Source organism: Peromyscus eremicus, chromosome X, assembly GCF_949786415.1.
Source record: "Peromyscus eremicus chromosome X, PerEre_H2_v1, whole genome shotgun sequence".
In the NCBI taxonomy this organism is placed as follows: domain Eukaryota; kingdom Metazoa; phylum Chordata; class Mammalia; order Rodentia; family Cricetidae; genus Peromyscus; species Peromyscus eremicus.
In genome coordinates, this window is record NC_081439.1 from 66,101,012 (window position 1) to 66,122,119 (window position 21,108).

The following is a 21,108-nucleotide window of genomic DNA, read 5'->3' on the forward strand; positions in this document are numbered from 1 at the left end:
TTGTACCAATGTTTCAAAATAGGTAACACAAGCAAACATACTTTTTTCTGTTCCTATGAAAAAACTTTAAAAAAAAATTTACTTTTAATACATTTTTTGAGATAGTTGCTCATTATGTAGCCCTGACTGTCTTGGAACTTGCTTTCTAGATAGAGTAGGCTGGCCTTGACCTCACAGAGATCCACCAGCTTCTGTTTCCCAAATTCTGAGAGTAAAGGCCTGTGCCACCAAACCCAGAAATTTATACATACTTTTAATTAAACTACAATATCACCACTTTTCTCCTTCTTTTCCCTTCCTCCAGACCCCTCCCATGCCCTCTCACTCTCAGCACTTTATTTGGTTAGAGATAAAAAGAACTTTCTGAATAATGCTCTCAAGCAGGTCAAGCAACATTCCTCAAAAGATTTCAACTATGCCTTTGGAAGACTTTTTTTTTCTTTTGTATGTATAAGTATCATCTTCATACAGCACAATTCTATCATCAAATTTTGCTTTTATTTTAATTCTTTGTTTAGGCGATTAAAAAAGAGAGGAGGCACTTAATTTTCAAGCCCTAAAATGAACTTGCCTAAGTGTGCAGTGATGTGTATCGACTGTGCCTGAGGTAGGAAGAATAAAGTAGTCTGTGGAGTACAGTGTGCTCTGTTCTAAGCCTCACAACTATTGTTTTCGGGCAGTACCCTGCCTTGACTGATTCTGTTTGCCCCAAAGGCTGTTTGTTACATTTTAGAAGGTGAGATACCTCACAGCACATTCCTTACAAAGATGTGTTCATTTTCTAACATGTATATGAGTGTTTTGCCTCCATGTATAGATATGCATCACCAGTGCCTGATGCCTGGGGAGGCAAGAAGAGGGCATCAAATCTCCTGAAAGTAGAGTTACTGAATGTTGTTAACTTTATGTGGGTGCTGGGACCTCAAACCTGATTCTCTGCTATGGCAAAAAATAATTCATCTGTCCAGCCCCTCAAAAATCACACACGGCTGTTGAGACTGACTAGGGAATAGAACTAGATTGCTGCATTTTGAATACAAATCCTGAGGCAGAATGACTCCCTGTTCTGTTGGATGCAAGTGAATAACCCAGTAAGAACCATGAGGTACAAACTGAAAAATAAATCATCTGTTTAGACAAATTAAATATTTTCACCTATGAACTTCTGCAATTAAATTAGATGAAGAACACATGGGAATATGGGCATATCAAAACCGTAGAAAACAAAAACCAGGTCCAAAAGTATATCATACACACCAGACAAACAAATGATGCAACACTCATATAAAAGAGGTAAACCTAACACTGACTTGTGGAGACTTATCTACAGATCACCAGATATGTGGTACTTGCATCTTGGGATCAACAAGTGATAAATGTTCAGATCTGACCCCAGAACTACGGCTCGTGATGGCCCTATCTTCCTGACATGGTTTACTGGAATTGACATTAAATGGGATGACCTCATATGGACTACCCTTGAACCATGTCTTCCTTGAAGAGATTTTGTCTTGAAAAACTCCTTCTGCATGGGTTCCTTAATATCTTACCTAACTACCTCCAATGGCTCTCATTGAATTTGTATGCGTGTACTGCTCAGGCCTTTAAGAAAACTTCTTTGAATCCTATAGTCTCTTTAATGGTTTCTTAGCAATTCTGTATCCTATATGTCATTGTGTGACATAAAATGTATAATATGTGCATTAATATTAGTAGCTGAGATTTGAATAAAAGACCTTGTTATGTCCAATGACCATAATATGAAATAAATGAGGGGTAACTGTTGAAGTACAACCAACATACTAACAGCTTGTGAATTTGTTATTAATCAATAAATTCTGAAATTGTGGAAATACATGCAAAGTTCTATGTTTTTGTCAATATTTTTAACATAACATACTCCCAAAATACTAATAAATTTTAGTGTTGAAATACAGATGAAACTGACTCATTTCAAAGGAGAGAAAATTCTTACAGTAAATTATTCGCATTTGTTTATTGGGAAATTTCAGCTTCTGTAAAGAAGGAAGAGAAATACTTTTTCCTAAAGTTCTTTTTTTTTTTTTTTTCAAGACCAGGTTTCTCTTTGTAGTTTTGTTGCCTGTCCTTGAACTCACAGAGATCTGCCTCCCAAGTGCTGGGTTTAAAGGCGTGCACCACCACCACCCGGCCTTTCCTGATGTTCTTATTATGACTGAAAAATCACAGATAATTATACATAAAAAAATATTGAAGGGCTCAAGATGATGAAAAACTTTGTCTCTAGGCTAATGACCATGAAAGGAGCAGACAAACAATGCAAAAAAAAACAATTTTAAACAATAACAATTTTATTCCAACCAATACATCAGGTTGGACTGGGGAAACTGTGACTGTTATCTCACCTAAGGAAAAGGGGCTGAGAAATGAGCCCAGACTTCTGCCATGATCAGGATTTAAAGCAATATACCAACACTATTTTCTAGGATCATGTCAGAAAAAGCAGAGTAGAGAGATGAGACTTTCATCCTAACAGCAAAAAATGATATCCCAAATTCTTAATGCCATAAAGCCTTCCATCCTATCATATGTAGACAGGCCAATTAGGAGAACATTCATTTCCAATTCTCAGTAATAAAAACTGTTACTTCCTCTGATCTTTTACTGTAGGAGGTGACCTTCTTAAAAAAAAATCTGAATAAGACTCAGAGTTTCATACCACAGTAACAAAATGCTCAGGTTTCCATCTAGATTCACTAACCATTGAAAGACAAAAAAGTCTCAAGTCGGCCGGGCAGTGGTGGCGCACGACTTTAATCCCAGCACTCGGGAGGCAGAGCCAGGCGGATCTCTGTGAGTTCGAGGCCAGCCTGGGCTACCAAGTGAGTTCCAGGAAAGGCGCAATACTACACAGAGAAACCCTGTCTTGAAAAAGCAAAAAAAAAAAAAAAAAAGTCTCAAGTTGATAAGGAAAATCAATTGATAGGTGCCAATATCAAGATAAAAAGAACTGTTAGAATTGCCCAACACCAGGAAAGGTGGAGTCAGACTCTTCCATAAAATAAGCCAGTGGTGGAGAGAGAGAGAGAGAGAGAGAGAGAGAGAGAGAGAGAGAGAGAGAGAGAGAGAGAGAGAGAGAGATTGATTTTGAAACTGATACAATATTTTTTTTCAAATACTCAAAGAACAAAAATGTCAACTGTAAATTTTATATCCAATGAAATTGAGCTCCTTTTCAAATGAAGAAAACAAATCATGATATTTTTCAGGCCTAGGAAAATGGAAATAATAAGTCACTATTAGACCTACTTTTAAAGACTAGCTAAAGGAACTTCTCTAAATAGAATAAAATTCTAAATCAAGAAGTGTTGGACATTAAGAAGGAAAAAAATCATATGGGTAAACACGACAGGCTATAATTATGCTTACTTAGCCTTCTTATTTATGTTTGGTAGCTGAAACAAAAATTATAATACTAATATGTTGTTTATGAAAGGAGAAGAAATGTTTCAGAATAATATTATAAATACAAGATAAAGAGACATAAAACCCCAAAGCTTTCAGCTTTCTAAAACTGGAAAAATACTCAAATCCACACACTGGATTCACAAATATATAATGTGATATATAATGTAATAGCAAGAGAAACCACTGAAAAAGTTACACCCCAAAACAACAAATCAAAATGGAATTCTAAAGTGCCATGTGTTTCATAAAGAAGCAGAACAAAGAATATCTGTGGGCTGTTGTCTTGACTGATGATTGAAGTGGGAGGGCCCAGATCTCTGTGGAGAGTGCCTCCCTCGGGAAGGTGATTCTGAGTAAGCCAATGCCAGCATTCCTCGATGGCATCTGCTTGAGTTCGTGCCCTGCTTCCCACACTGATGGACTGTTACTTGGAGTTGTAAGGTGAAATAAACCCTTATCACAGTAATAGAAACCCTGACTATGACAGTAGTTTTGTTTGTTTGTTTGTTTGTTTTTTGTTTTTTGAGACAGGGTTTCTCTGTATAGCTTTGCTCCTTTCCTGGAACTCGAGCTAGACAGTAGTTTTATTTTCAGTGTTTTTGAGAAAACTCCATAGTGATTTCCACAGTGTCTGGATTAGTTTGTTTTCGCAGAAGACATATATAAGGGTTCTTTTTCCTCTGTATCCTAGCTAGCTTTTGGGTTTTTTTTTTTATTATTTTCTTCTTTCTTTTCTTTTCTTTTTTTTTTTTTTTCAGATCTGAGGACCAAACCTAGGGCCTTGCGCTTGCTAGGCAAGTGCTCTATCACTGGGCTAAATCCCCAACCCCCTTTTTATTATTTTCTTAATGCATGCTACTTTCAGTCATATTTCCTTAGCTTCTCTCTTGACTTGTGGATACCCCTTCATTACAGGAGAATTTCCTGTTCCTATGGATTCAATCCTTACACATCACAGGAAAGGTAAGGCAATGTCTTTCCATCCTACACTGGCAGTACTTGGAATGGTATGGGCCAGGGAGTACTGCATGGAATGAGTGCGAGGAAAAGAAGGGGAAAACTATGATTTAGAATCAAGTTGTACTAAGGTATGAAAGTATGAATAAGAACAATTCAGAGAAGGTAATTTCTAGATTGATTTCCTGAATGCTAAACATTCTAGTTTTGGTGATCTATCTAAGCTATAATGTGATCTCTTAAAACACACACACACACACACACACACACACACACACACACACACACACACTCTTTGAGTTTACTAAGAAATTATTAAAATTATTGTAAGTTGATCTGAAGTTTAGTGTTACTACTACTTTCTTTTTTTAATTGAAAATATTTTGTCACACAATGTACTCTGATTATACTTTCCCCTCCCTCAGCTTCTCCCAGTTCCTCCAGACTTGCACTCTCTTCTAGAACTACTCCCTTTCTGTCTCACAGTAGAAAAGAACAGAAATAACAACCAAACATGACAAAATAAAGTACAATAAGATGAAGCAAAAACTATCATATCAAAGTCAGACACTGATCCCATCTTACCTGCAGAATATAACGAATTTGCTGTTTTGTAAACTCTGACAGCCCTTTAGGAATCAATGACTCAATGTCTTCTGACTGTAAGAAAGTGAAATTTATCCATTGAAAACATCAATATTTTAATCTTATGGGCCGCAGTTTATAGGCTTTTGTGTAAAAAAGCATATTTGGGGAGATAGCAGAAGATTAAGTTACCTTTCAAAGAATAGTTTCTATGAATACCATTTACAGTTTTACAAATTCTCACTTTTAAATACTTAGTTGTATTACACAGACTTTGTAATAATACTAAATTCTAGAGATTGTTAGAGAAAAGATTTGGGCAACCAGCCAAATATTCCATTTCTACTTTAAAATATCAGTTTAGGGCTAGGGCTTGGTGGCATAGTGCTTCCATAGCATTATAAGGCCCTGGTAAAACCAAGGGGGTGGAGGAAAAAGCAATTTCAAACAAAATGGTTACTTATCTGGGTATGGTGCTACATGCCAATACTCTCAGGACCCAAGTGTTTGAGGCAAGAGGAGTAAGGCTAGCTTGTGCTACATAAGTTCAAGGCAAGGCCATGATATATAGCCAGATCCTGTCTCATAAAAGCAAATAATAATGATGATAGAAATAATAACAATGTTATAAAAATTCAAATTCCACTGAAAATAACATCACTGTATCCTCCAAAACCAAGTTTTGTTGGATGGTAGACACGTTTGAGAAGCTTAAATTTTAAATTATGAAAACTGTGAAATAAAATTATAGGTATTATAGGACTTAAAGAAAATTTGCTTGAGGCTATGGTGACTTTTGAGAGACTATAATGTTGCCACAGCAACATTTGTAAGCTCCAACTAAATTTAAGAGAGAAGCTAAAATAAGTGCTTTTCAAAGGCAATTAAAGACATACAGAATTACTTTGGTGAATGTAGAATAGCAATACAATGAAAATAATGATAAAATAAAATAATATATAAGACGTGATTGTTCTTTTTGTTATACTAAAATAAACTCTGTTTATTGCTTATTAAATTAAAATAGTTTTACAAAATTGCAAACGTAAAGAAATTGATACAAAGGTTTTTAATTCCAATAGATGTCACACACTGTATTTAAAGCATATTAGAAGAAATTGATTTTTATTGTATAGATTTCTGTCTTCTGAAAACAGTTTTGTGATCAGGCAAATTTTAATTGTGCATTCAACACTGACAATTTAAATCCTAGTGACAACCACAAAACTACTCTTTGTGATTATTGTATTTGTAGACATTACAAAGATATAAACATTATTTATTTTACTAACCTGTGTTTCCAGTCTAATAAATATACTAAATAAAAGAACGTTATTGGTATCACAATCACAACGTACTTTGTTGTCTATTTAATTTTAATGATTTTTGGACTTACTGCATCTGAAGACTCAAAGTCTTGTTTGCTGCAAGAATAACAATAAAAAGACAACTTTAGAAAAATGGATTCAGTAATTATATATAAATATGCCTGATCTACTTGTTTTATATTTTGTATATCATAATAGTATTAGTTTAAGTTAGGATAAAAAATTTAAAAAGTTAATATAAAAATGCAGCTTTCACTTAGTTTGACTAAAATAACTTTTCTAGAATTAGCTGACCTACTAAAAATGAGTAACATCCAAATAAAAAAATTATAAAATATGCAGAATTAGTTAGTACATCATCCATTTTCACCAGTCTGTCTGAGGGTAGATGTAGAAGTGCTGGACAGCAAATGGTCTTTGGGTAATTAAACAATTACAGGTTTTCTCTATTTCTACCTCCATTTTCTCCCTCTGGTTCTCACTTTCAATTTTGAGTCTAGTTTCTATTGCTGTTTTCATGTTATTCATTCCATTTTATCAAAATAAAAACTTTCAAGATGAGGTCAATTCATTTAATCTATGTATACTAGGAAGACATGAGGTTAGAACAGTATTTGAATCTACACCAAACAAAGCAAAATGATCAAAATTCTAGTTTGACAATAAGATTTTGAGCAAGAAAATGAGTATTTGGACAGAGAGATTGAGACAGTGTTTTTGGAGCCAAATTAAGAAGGCGACTTTTATATTTTTGGTTGTGAGCCTAGCCCTTTAACTGAGAATTGTTGAGACCAAGGTTGGATAAAGCACAGGGACAAATAGCCAAACGAATGGAAGCACATGAACTATGAACCAATGGCTGAGGGGCTCCCAACTGGATCAGGCTCTCTGAATAGGTGAGGCAGTTGATTGGCTTGATCTGTTTGGGAGGCATCCATGCAGTGAGACCGGGTCCTGTGTTCAGTGCATGAGTTGGCTGTTTGAAACCTGGGGCCTATGCAGGGACGCTTGGCTCAGCCTGGGAGGAGGGGACTGGACCTGCCTGGACTGAGTCTACCAGGTTGATCTCAGTCCGTGGGGGAGTCTTTGCCCTGGAGGACATGGGAATGGGGGGTGGGCGACTCTTATGAGATTGTCAGTGTTTATACCAGTCTGGTATATGCTCCTGTAGGAATTGTGAAGACTTGGAAGAATACAGTTACAGTGTTGTCAAGGGCAACAGATCGAATTTTATTTTTGTCTAATTGCTCCTCTGCACATAGAAGAATGAGGTATGAACATGTATGTGAACATGCCAAAATAAATAGAAAAACAGTTGTATATGTTCTGACAGCAAGATAGAAATAATATTTTAAGTTAAGAGAGTTTTAGTACGTTAGTCCCTACCTTTATCCCTTATGTAATTGCTTATGAGCAAAATGTTGCTTATAGAGATAAGTGGGTCACAGTTAAAAGCCTCTTGCATACATTTATAAAAATAGACAAGCTACTACAGCAAAAGAGAACTGTACATTCCCATTCCCAGTGCATGCCTAGTAGTACATGTACAATAGTTTGCATGTATGTATTTGGCATTTGTTGTATTGTGCCAAATAGATATATTGGGATAGACTTAAAAAATGAAATATCCACAAAACATAACTAAAGCCCAAAAGAGGATCATTTAGACCTAATCAAGATCTTGAGAGCATTTTGCAGAAAAGCTGAGTCATAGTTTATAGCTAAGAGAATAGAGTATTTAAAAATATTTGAATACATCTTAAGCCATCAGTAGATAAGTAATCTTATTAATAACATGCCACCTACATCTTCATCTAAAATTTTATGAGGATAGTTTTGAAATTTTATAATACATATAAACAGTACAGTATCTGGCATATTATGGTCATTCAATGAATAGGCTATTGAGGGGAAGAGAAATATATTAACATAGCAAACTTGTGCAAAAGAAATTGAATGCATCAGGTAGTTCTTTGGGTCATGGGGGAGAAGAAAGTAGTTTGGGTAATTTGAGAAGATGCTGATTAAGTATAACGATCAAAACTTCACAAAAGAGAAAACATATTTTATAAGGGAATAAATGTAATAATTAGCTGTACTTTGTGTAGCTAGAGTTTTCCTGCCTGGACCACGGTCAGGGCAAATGTCTCTCACCCGCCAATCCCACAGCCACTCAGACCCAACCAAGTAAACACAGAAACTTATATTGCTTACAAACTGTATGGCCGTGGCAGGCTTCTTGCTAACTGTTCTTACAGCTTAAATTAATCCATTTCTATTAAACTATACCTTGCCACATGGCTCGTGGCTTACTGGCATCTTCACACGCTGTTTCTCATCATGGTGGCTGGCAGTGTCTCTCTCACCCAGCTTCCTGTTCTCTCAATTCTCCTCTCTGTTAGTCCCGCCTATACTTCCTGCCTGGCCACTGGCCAATCAATGTTTTATTTATTGACCAATCAGCAACACATTTGACATACAGACCATCCCACAGCAACTTTGCTGTATCTTAATGAATTAACAGTAATGATAGCATATGTTTAGTCAACAGATACCAAGTCCTGTATTAAGCTAAATGAATTCCAAACCACATAAAACAGCTTTTGTGTAGCTAGCTCTCTAAATACTATGGACAGCTGACAGCAGGTGAGTAGTAGAAATGGCAGTAGAAAGAGATAGTGGAAAGAGAGTCCTAGTGAGAACATCTTACTTACCTAAAGTTAGCATTTTGCTAAGTGGGATAGACAAGCAGACAAGAACAAAAAGTAGTTGAGGAAATTGGTAGTAGGAAGGTAATAAAATTGATAGAAAAGAGATGGGCAAAAGATTAAAAGAATATATTAAAGGCACTAAATATAAATGTTGATCTGGAAAATATATGCCTTCTTTAACTTAAAAGGTATACAAAATAGTACATATTGGGTCATACCCTCTATATTTATATGCTATATAAATTCTATATTATAAAAATTTAGAAGCAAAAGAATGCAGTCAATGAAAATGTTGAATTAAAAAAAATCTGTTGACATTCCTTTATCTTCCCGATTACTTTGAACTTGTTGTCACAGTCATGCTTTGACTAGATAGCACTAGGTAACTCATTTAATAGCCATGCGCTGTCATTAACAAATGAATGATTCCTTCCAATTCCAGGGAATCCAAATTTTACTGGTCTGTGCAGGCACCTGTAATCATGTGGTGCACATAAACTCACGCAGGCACACACATGTACACATAAAAAAGGTAAATGTACTTAGGCATATATAGTTGCATGTCATCTACTAAATTAAACATTTTTTATTTATAAATATATAATACTCCATAATTTATATGTTACATACAATATACTATATAAATCAATATAGTATGTGATTTATATGTATAAAATATAATATTTACAGATAAAATATTTATAAATTGAGAACACATCAATGACATACACGTAGTGGTGTATTGGTTGTAAATATATATATTCTATTATAAATGTAATATGTCAAAACCAAGTCATAATAACCACATATTTTTAATTAACACATAGAATTATATGTATTTATGAGGCACCAAGTGATGTTTCCATACATGTGTAAACAGTGTAATTTTCAAATAACTTTAAACATTTCTATTATATCAAACATATTTTCTGTATGAGGAAAACACTCAAAATCCCTTCCTCTAGATTTGAAACTTAAAGTTCTTTATCATTATCTGTAGTCAACACTCTCTAGTAACACACTAAAATTTGCCCTTATCCAGCAGTAATTTAGTGTACATTGAGTAACATTTCCACCTTGAACCCTCTACTGCATTGAGCTTGTGACAATGACCATCCCACTCTCACTTTCTATGAAATTCTGTTTTTTTTAAGATTACAAACTAAGTCATGTGACACTTGCTTTATGTGCCTGTGTTATTTTACTGATTAGGGTCATTTCCAATTCCATTTACGTTGTTGAAAATGATAGAATTTTATTCTTTTTCTGCTGGTAGATTGTCAGGTTGTTTCCATTCCCTGGTATCGTGAACATGGGAGTGAAGGTGTGTCTTTTACATACTCATTTCATTGTATTTGATTATATACCCAGTGTTCAGATTTCTGGATTGCATGGTAGCTCTAGTTTTCATTTTGAAAATCCTCCATATTCTTCCTATAATGACTAGTGTGTACCTGTACATTACCACAATATTCATTTCCTTCTCCACATCTGCACCATCATTTCTTATCTTTTGTCTTTTTAATATGTCAGTCATTTTATTTAGCTTCTTTCTCAGGTAGTGGTTTTTGTTATCAAAGTACATTACAAAAGAAAACATACATAATTCTTAACTGATCTAAAAGTAGTTAATGAGGTCTCTGCTGATTTTCATAAAGTGAATTAACTCTCCTTTGTTTGGTTTTGATCTTTTTGAGACATAAACTTGCTATATAGCACCACATGGAAAGATAAGATACGTAGCCCAGGATGTCATCAAAATGAAGGCATTCTTCCAGTTCAGCCTCCTGAAGGCTGGGATCACAGGTGTGAAGCCACCACAATCAGCTTGATTAACTTTTTAAAAAATTTGTATAGTGTTCTGCCTGCATGTATGCCTGCACACCAGAAGAGGGCACCAGATCTCATTCTAGATGGTTGTGAGCCACCATGTGGTTACTGGGAATTGAACTCAGAATCTCTGAAAGAGTAGTCAGTGCTCTAAACCTCTGAGCCATCTCTTCAGACCCCTTGATTAACTTTTAAAATGAAACATTTGCTCAGTTTTCTCATATAATTGATCTACTTACTCATTAAGAGTACTGGTGTTCTGCTGTAAACCTGAATGCGCTCTTCAAAAAGGCTATTTTAAGGGCTATAGAGATGTTCAGTGGTTAGGACCACATACTGCTCTTCGAGAGGATCCAAGTTTCATTTCTAGAACAATGCTGGGCATCTCACAACTTCATGTAACAAAAATTCCAGGGTCTCTAATTACCTCTGGACTATGAGGGCACCTGAACACATGTGGTGCACATTAACTCATTGAGGCATACATGAATACACATAAAAAAATCCTTAAATGTTTATTTTTTAAATTACAAGAATAGACTAAATTATTTGACAACTGCAACATCAAGACAAAAAAAATGCATTTATAATACCTTCCTCCAATTCTCTCCAAATGTTCTAATAAGCAGTGATATAGGTCTGTATTCTTGCGGCTTAGGTCAGCAAGCAACTCTCCAAAATATTTGGGGTCCAATTTTTCAGGGCCATCATCCTGAATTATCACCTGAAGCAAATATCAATTATAATTATAAGCAATATTGTTTTTCTAAGCTCACAGATACATTGATATGAAGTTTTAAAGAATAAAAAAAATCTATTAGAATCATCACATGAATCAAGCCACTGAATTGTCTATGCATCAGATGTGTATATTTTCAGTAGGGACAGAATTGCAAGGAAAATCAACATTGAAACAGTATTTTCAATTTAATTTCACTCAATTCTAAGTAATCTGGTGAATGTAAAACTTGAGTAACATAAATTTTTCTTTCTTTTATTGAAAATAGGTGTTTTTCATACAATGTATCTCTGATCATGGTTGTCCCTTCTCCAAGTCCTCTGAGATTCCCTTCATGTTTTCCCTCACTGGAATCTACACCCTTTCTGTCTCTCCTTAGAAATCAAACAGGCATCTAAAAATAATAATTAAATAAAATAAAACAAAATCTAACAAACTGGAATAGGATAAAGCAAACAGAAGAAAAAAGCTAAAGAAAAAGCACAAGATATATACATAGATGCAGAAAGACGCTTGTTTGTACACATAATAATCCCCTGAAAACATAAAACCAGAAGCCATAATACATACACAAAAGACATTTAAGGTTAGAAGAAGAAGGAGGAGGAGAAGGAGGAGGAAGGAAGGAAGGAAGGAAGGAAGGAAGGAAGGAAGGAAGGAAGGAAGGAAGGAAAGAAGGAAGGAGAAGAGGAGGAGAAGGGGGAGAAGGAAGAAGAAGAAAAAGAAGAAGAAGAAGAAGAAGAAGAAGAAGAAGAAGAAGAAGAAGAAGAAGAAGAAGAAGAAGAAGAAGAAGAAGAAGAAATAAAATAATAAAATGCCCTGTCAAAAGCCTTTTGAGACAAAGAACCTCCAAAGATGCTATTGAGTTCGTTTTGTGTTAGCCATCTACTGCTGGGCATGAGGCATGGACTTAAAAGTGGTTTGTATACCCATTGAGACTCCCTTCGAGAAAAGTGATTTTGTTTTCTTCAGTTGTGAGTGCTTATTAATTGGAAAGAGCTTCTGGGTTAGGGATGGGGGCTTGTGTCCATGTCTTCTCTCAGCACTGAGATCCCATCTGATGTAAACCTATGCAGGTCCTATGCATGCTGCCCCATTCTCTGTGAGTTCATATGTGTCAGTACTACTGTGTTTAGTGTCCTCCATCCCCTCTGGAGTAATATTAAATTCTTGAGTATAGTTGCTTAAATGAAATAGCTAAATAAATAAATAAATAAATCAGTTTCCAATTATTACCAAATTTCATTTCTTTTTCTTAGTTTTATAATTTGTGTGTGTGTGGGGGGGTGTGTGTGCATGTGCCTTTGGAGGCCAGAAGACATTGTCAACTCTCTCAAACTGGAGGAGTTACAGGTAGTTGTAAGCTACCTAATATGGGTGATAGGAATCAAACTCAGGTCCTCTACAAGAGCAGTACATGTTCTTAACTATTGAGCCATCTCTCCAGCCCATAACATTCCTTTCATATCTGCCTACTGTGGATAAACAAAATGTGAATATCTTCAATTGTACTGATATAGAAGAATTACTATCACTTTGATGAAAGTCCATTTGATTATTAGTATATATTAAAGTTAGACTAAAAGAAACTATTCAATCCAATGTCCTTTATATATTTTTATCTAATTCTTCACTTTTTTATTTGGATTTACTATCTAGTCAATAAGACATGGAAAAAAAGTAGCTCAGAGCCAAGTGAAAAAAAATTACAGACATAAGAGACATTTAAACTCTTTGACACAAATTATTATGACTACTGTCCTAACTCAGACATATTTTATTGGCCTCATTTCCTTGCTATTAATCTTTCTAATACTGTTGGCTACCTTGTGTATCATCCAAAGACTCACTGCTTGGAGAGTAATAGCTTAGGCCATACTCTATACTGTCTTAATTTTAAACATGGGATGAAGAGATGAATAGTTCAAATTTGACTACTGATACTTCCTTTTCAACCTCTCTGCTGAAGGAATACCCTAAAAGTCCAGGTATACTGAGACAAATGGAAGGCCAAAAAGCAAGCAAGAACAGGCACTCATAACCACATCTGTAATAAGAAAATCAGTTTACAAAACACAGATTAGCAAAAATAAATGCTGAATAAAATCACAGTATATTTTCATCATAATTTTATAAAGAAATGTGTATTCATGGGCCATAGTCTTTCTTGGAAGTCCCCTCATACTCATGCGAGCTCTGTTTTTCCTTAATAAATCTAACTGATTTCCTTAAAAGGAATGCAGATTCATATTTTGGAAAGTCTGGATGAGAGGATTGGATAAATGACTCAGATATCTCAAATTCAAAATCAGCGATACTCTTTTAAAAGAAAGAATGAAATCAGAGCCACTGAGATCATTCAGTCGGTAAAAGCTTTTTCCTCCAAGCCCAATGGCCTGTATTAAAATCTCCAGGACCCACATGGTCAAAGGAGAGAATAGATTCTTACAAATTTTCCTCTGACTTCAGTGTGTGCTCCCATGGCATGTATATGTCATCTCTCTACACACAATAAGTAAGTAAATAAATAAACACATGTTAAAAAAAGAGAGAAGAAAATCTGGGTGAATAGTCCACCATGATAGTTTTCTTGACTATATAAATTGTGGCGTTGCTTCCCTAGAGAGGTAAAAGTTGTCTGTCTATTAAACAGTGTAAAGTCTCCTATATGAAGTCAGGAAGTAGATGAGTTAAAATGTAATGTTACTATCACACAGTATGTTTATATGTCATAGAACTTAGAAATTGTACACAAAGATTTATATAGATAGTATTCTATAAAAAACCTTTAAACACTTATATAAACATAGTACCTCTGTTTTCCAAAATGTTCTTTGTTTTACCAACAGTGGGATTCATTGTTCTATACCTACAAACATATCTCAAGATTTTCTATCTCCATGAAAACTAAAACATGCCAGTTAATAAAGCTAACTGAATTCTTACACAATTATCTTGAATTATTTTCTTACTCTTTTCACTAACATCTGTCTTGCTTTTTTAACTGCTCCCTCACCAATTTAAGTATAAAGAAACCATTGTAGTAAACTTCCTGTAGTAAATTTCAGACAAAAGACTTAACACTAAGAGATATGTTATATTGATGTTGACAAAAATATAAGTTTTAAAGACACTGCATCCCTAGAGTAGTTTTCCAGTAACAAAAGTGAACAAGTGAACAGTCCTGTATTGTATACAAATTATATATATTGAAATAGATATTGTTAGAAAACGCTATATGTATATTTCTAATTGTACTTATACCGTTCATTTAACAATGTAATGCAATTTTCTGATCCTTGAATGTTATTATTACCAACTATTAGGATATAAAGAAATGAAAATTAGTAGTTAGACATTATAATAGAACTTGTAGTCATATTAGGTATGTTTTCAAGATCGAGCAGATATATTTTAGATAGACAGGTCATCTTCAGACCCTTCAGAGATCTACAGAATATGGCATTTAAAATGTTTTAATAACTTAGAAAATTTTTCTTTTTTGTTATGACTATGAGACATGTCGGCTCCTAGCAGTACCAATCTACTTCAGAGAAAATATGGGCATTGAAGAAACTGCAATTGGAGTTAACTTTCTTTGTGGCAAAAGTTAACCACTGGACAACAAAGTATCCTCGAATCAACTGCTGACAAACAGGACAGACAGGACACGAAACAAAGGACTACTGATTCTTGCCAAAACAAGTGTGGTTATGGCTTTATCAAAAGGCATCTTCTGAGGACAGAACAATATGGCCCCATCCCTGAAGTGGCCTTCACAATCCGGAAAAGGTACAGTGCCCTTTTCTTCGAAGGCAGCTGAACAGGCAATGGGCCGATGGCTTCTGATGTGCAATGGAACAACAGCTGAAACAGTTATTCTTGAAGAGTAACTAAACTCACACCTCTCAATAGTAGACTGGCATTTAATAGAGGGATATGGAGAAGAACGAGATGTTGAGATGAAGCCTCACACACACATAGCCAAGAAGAATGGACAGCTGAATTCAAAAAAATCAACAATTTCCAGAATTTAAAATCCTGAATCATGACATGACACTAGTGGAATTCAGGTGTTTCTGGTACATGGACTGCTCTCACCCAATGTGAGGTTGAACTGTTGACCTTGTGTACATCCTACTTCACAAATGAGTCTGTCAGATATGCTAAGCCTATAGGCTGAAGATGATGCCCCAACACTGCGGAGAAACCTCAGATGACTGTCCAGGCATCTGGCTGTTTCTGTCAACTCACATTTTTTGGAAGTTGCTTGCATGTACCTGTGGTGGTATTGTGTTTCTCAAAATATTGTGTATCTTAATAAACTTATCTGGGGTCAGAGAACAGAAAAGCCACAAGATACTTAGGCTAGAAAATGTTAGCACATGCCTTTAATCCTAGCATTCTAGAGACAGAAATCTCTCTGGATCTCTGTGAGTTCCAGGCCACATTGGAAATGCCAGGCATGGCGACACACACCTTTAATCCCAGAAAGCAGCCTTTAATCCCAGGGACTGGTGGTAGAAAGCATAAAGATATATAAGGCGTGGAGACCATAAACTAGAAGCATTTGGCAGGTTAAGCATTTGGCTGGTTAAGCGTTCAGGATTTGGAGCAGCAGTTCAGGTGAGAGTCATTGGGATGAGGACACAGAAGCTTCCAGTCTGAGGAAACAAGACCAGCTGAAGAATTGGCAAGGTGAGATAGCTGTGGCTTGTTCTGGTACTCTGACAATCCAGCATTTCACCCCTGGGTTTGATTTTATTAATAAGAACTTTTAAGACTCATGCTACATGTACCTCCTGTTTTTATTTTTGTTAGCTAATATTATTTCCTTCTTGGGTCTCTGAGGGAGTTGAAGATTAGTTAGTTATAGCTGAAGATTAATTAGGATAGAAAGTGAATTAGATACATTTTGGACTTACCAAAATAGGATAGATAATGGAATTATTTTCTCTGAATTTGTCAAATACAAATGGACTAGACATTGTTTAGGTATTTATTACTTGTATATATTGTATATAGTTATTGTACTTTTGTATATAGTTTTTCTCATGTTAGTTATAAGCTTTTTCCTTTTTTCTTTTTATTAAAAAAGAAAAGGGGAGATATGACATTTTATTTTGTACTAAAATGTTATTTGTATGTTAATAAATAAAGTTGCCCGGGGGTCAGACCTATTAGCAAGCCATAGGAAAGCCGGGCGGTGGTGGTGCACACCTTTAATCCCAGCACTTGGTAGGCAGAGCTAGGTAGATCTCTGTGTGTTCAGGGATACAGCCAGTATTGGAGACACTCGCCTTTAACCTCAATACCAACCATAGAAGACTTGGAGGTCTGTACAGACAGGCAGTGATGAGGCGGTCATGTGGTTGGGTTTACAACCAATGAGAAGGCAGAACCGAAAGTCTTTCTAAAACTTTAACACAGGAAGTAGCTCTCTTTCGGAGAGGTAGGACCACCGCAGGAGGAAGGGTAAGGTTTTAGCTCTTAGCTCTGACCTCTTGGCTTTCTTCTTTGCATTGGTTCTGTGTTTCTTATTTAATAAGACGGTTGGTTACATCTACAGTCCTGTTCTTTATCACCTGTCATGACTCCAAAAAGGCTTGCCAGAAGACTCAAGGTAAACAGAAGAGTGTATAGATGTCATAAATAATTATTTGTCTTCATTACGAACTCCAATAGGACAATTTCTATTTATGTATGTCTGCATGCGAATACTCCAGTGCATATGCATGTGGGTTGTGGGCACATGTGCACAGAGGCCAGAAGCCAATGTTAGGTGTTTTCTCAATTACTCTCCCTCTCATTTATTGAGACAGAGGCTCTCAAAGAAGCCGGAGCTCACCAACTTGGCTAGAACACCTGGTCAGAAAAAGACCTACAGATATTTCTGTCTTCAGTTTCCCAGAGCTGGCGTTCCAGACACAAGCAGCCACATCTAGCTTTTTGTGAAGGCTGTGGAGATTCGAACACAGGTCTTCTTCATGCTTCTGTGGCAAGAACTTTGTTGACTAAGCCATCTCTTCAGCCACCCTCTAACTAAACAATAACTTCTAAAATGAGTTCAGCTGAGCTTTTTCCTATCATTAACTGTGTGAAATTATCTATGTCTTGCTAATAGCATGAAAATGATCACATCATGCTATTCTTAATTTGTTCTTAAGAAAGGATACATGACAAGAGACATTTTGGAATTTGAAGCTAAAATTATGTGACTAGAGACAACCATGGGGAATATTCATATAACAATTTTGTAAAAAATACTATGAAACCAGATTTGAGTTCACCCTATTTTCTGTTTGTTTTGTTTTTAATCAATACATTTTGCTTTGGGAAAAGCATTTTCTAGTTCATTATTTAAGTTACTATACAAACTAATACAAAGTATTTTAAAGCAAAACATTTTTTTAAGTAGTATTATAGGGGCTGATGGAATAGTGCAGTGGTAGAGCATATTTAGCATGTATAAGGGTTTGGGTTTGACCATAAACACCAAAAATTGCTTTACAACATAACCAATTTCTACAGTGATCCTTAAAATATCTGAGATCTGAGACTGAGGCAGCAAAAAGTTTAGTGATCAAACATTGATTTGAGAATCTCCTATAGGATTGACAGTAAGCTGGGTGCTTTGCAGAGTTTATTTCAATCTTCTTGCAGGATATACCATACATGAAAGTATGATTCCCTGTTACATAGTGGGAAATTGACGCTTAACCAAGTTTACTGCTGAAGGTCATGTAGCATCATGTTTTATAAACTCAAGCAACTGAATTGAAAGATTGTGACTTTTCCCTTTTCCACGCTACATCCAAATTGCAATCTCAAATACAAATTCTAAAAATAGGTCAAACTCCAACATATAATGGAATCCACCGTTTTCTGTGTGCTTTTATTTTGTTACAGTTTGGTGTTGTTTTTTTTTTCTTTTATGGGTGTTGTTTATTTTGTTTTCTTGGTTTTGGGGGCATTTATTGTTGTATTGGTTTGTGTGTGTGTGTGTGTGTGTGTGTGTGTTAAAAAGAACTTAAAATTGGATGGGTGGGAAGGGGAAGAGGATCTGGAAGGACTTAGGGTAGGAGAAGAATATGACCAAATATATATTTAAATCCAAAAATTGTTTTTGAATAATAAAAACTATAGCAAAAGTAGGTAAAACTATAATTTTAAAAGAGTCCAATTTACATCTGTTCTGCAATGCTTTCAGGAGAGTCTTCCAACTCTATGTCACACCTACAGGGGACATGTGACTACCGAGGCCCTCCTTTGTCCATGTACTTTGTACACTTCATTATTATCCTCAAAGTTCCACTCAGACAGAAAAACTGTATATAAGAAAAAGTACTCATATTTTCACAACGCTGAAATTGCAAACTGTAGTGTAAATAATGAAGCTGGAGGAACTACATTAGTTACCTAAATATGATGATTATTTTCTAAGTAGATAATAATATCAGCTGGTCATATATATTATAGTTAAACTGTGAGTGAATGGATATCATTGTAATACTGTTGCTCCTAGCAAAAATTTTGAATCCTGTAATATTTCTTCTATCTTTGAAAATTATCTGTTATACCAGTCCTATCATCATTAGTCTAATTTAGGCTTTATTCTTTTCAAAAAGTTTTCTCCATGACATTTTTACATGTCTTCATAGTTTCTGGGAATCTTTCCTCACGTATTTCTTTTAGTCTTTCTGTCAATTCTGTGAGGTAGATATAACTACCAAAATTTAATGAAGGAGAATGTTGCAGAGACATTTGATATTATTAAGATAAGTAGCTTAAAATATAAAGTTCTGGAGATGAAACTTAGATCTTCTTACCCTGAAGCCAATCCAGACTATTACACTAACAATTCATCTCCAGTGTCAAAATGTTCTTACCTTTTGAATGAAATTTGGATCTAACACATGCTAACTGTGTAAGTCTCTACAAGTAAATTCTTCAAACTTTAGTTTCTTTTTGTGAACAAAAAAGACAATAATAATAATATCTTCCTAATTTGATCATTATGAGAAGAAAATTAAACAACATGCTAGTCTACTTGGCACAAAGCTGCCATTGTTAACCTTCTAAAGTAGTATTTTTATTGGTACTTTCCTATTTAAAACCTTTACTAACTATCCATTATATAGTCCAAAGTTGTTTTTTTTTTTTTGCCTTAACATTTTAGAACTTCATGACCTAGGCTTAATGAACCGTGTTAATACTTCAACCAGTATGTTCTTGTCATGCACCTTCAATTCTATTCGGATGAAACAACTAACTAGTCTTGTTTTTGTTTGTTCCCCTTCTTTACTCTGTGTGTGTCTGTGGCTGCACGTGTGTGATACATATGCGTGCTTGTGTGTGTGAATGTGGCCCACATGTGCCACTGCATGCATTTAGACGTCAGAGGACAATCTAAGTGTAAGGCCTACTGTGTTTGAGAAAGAATCATTTGTTTGCCACTGCATGTACTAGTCTACCTGGCCTCCATGCTTCCAGGGATTCTCCTACCTGCCTTCTATCCTGCCATAGGAGCACTGAAATTACAAATGTGCACACTGTTGCCTGGCTTCACAGTTCTGAGGATCTGAACTTAGGTGCTCATACTTGCATGGCAAATGCTTTACAATCCTACTGAGCTATCTTCGCAGCCCATGACTAAATTTGGAAACACGAAATATACTTCTCTAAACCTGTAATATTATCCATATGATTTTTTCTTCCTTGGCCATTGTCTCCATGTAACACCATGGTATCAAATGTGGAAATACTGCTCAGTTTTCAAACCTACTGAAAATACCCTTGATCTCCCAACTGAAATTAATTTCTTCTTTCTTTTTCTCCCGAAACACATTGCTTGTTCCTTCTTAAGGGAGATGCCAACATTTTGCTTTGCATTAAATTTTAGGTACTTCCACTTTCCTCTATTAGAGGAAACCAAGGAGAAGCAAAATTAAAAATTAAATTCAACTGTGCAGAGGTATTTCTATTTGGTCAATTATGACCTATAAAATAACAATTTCAAATGATTTAATCTAATAAAATAGCTATTTTTGTCATTACGGATCCATTTAATGTAAGAAATTTCACACACTACTCTAGAAGCTAATGTTTCTGAGCAGACAGTCAGAGGAAAGATAATTTTAGGCTTTTTTTATATTGGAAAATATGAATTTTAAATTACCTCTAGTTATTTTTTTACCAATATAGCCAAAGTATATATTTCTAAGCATCAGAAATAATCCCATGTATATTTAATATTAAAACATTTCTAATTCCTCAATTGGAAGCTAATTTTCTTTTAATAATTTTCTTTCTTATTCTTTTATCTTCTCCTAAGAGCTGTCCATGAGAGAGGTCAATTTGAAATTGCAGTAAGTACAAACAGTGTCTGACTTTCCATTATCAGTCATTATCATTAGTTTTTACCAGATTGAAGAAAATCTTTTTTTTCCTATTATCACTTGTGCAGCAGATGATTACAAGACTCCAAAGTCTTCACAACATAAATTAGTCA

General features: G+C 35.2%; 1 protein-coding gene across 1 annotated transcript in view; it reads right to left on the reverse strand.

Moving 5' to 3' along the window:
* Pof1b (POF1B actin binding protein) overlaps window positions 1-21,108 on the reverse strand; it is a 72,950-nt gene that overhangs the window by 15,865 nt on the left and 35,977 nt on the right. Inside the window, exons 6-8 of the mRNA XM_059251320.1 lie at window positions 11,452-11,582; window positions 6,386-6,413; window positions 4,990-5,064 (exon numbers count right to left, since the gene is read on the reverse strand). Coding sequence (XP_059107303.1) covers window positions 4,990-5,064; window positions 6,386-6,413; window positions 11,452-11,582 — 234 coding nt within the window. The remainder of the gene's footprint in view (window positions 1-4,989; window positions 5,065-6,385; window positions 6,414-11,451; window positions 11,583-21,108) is intronic.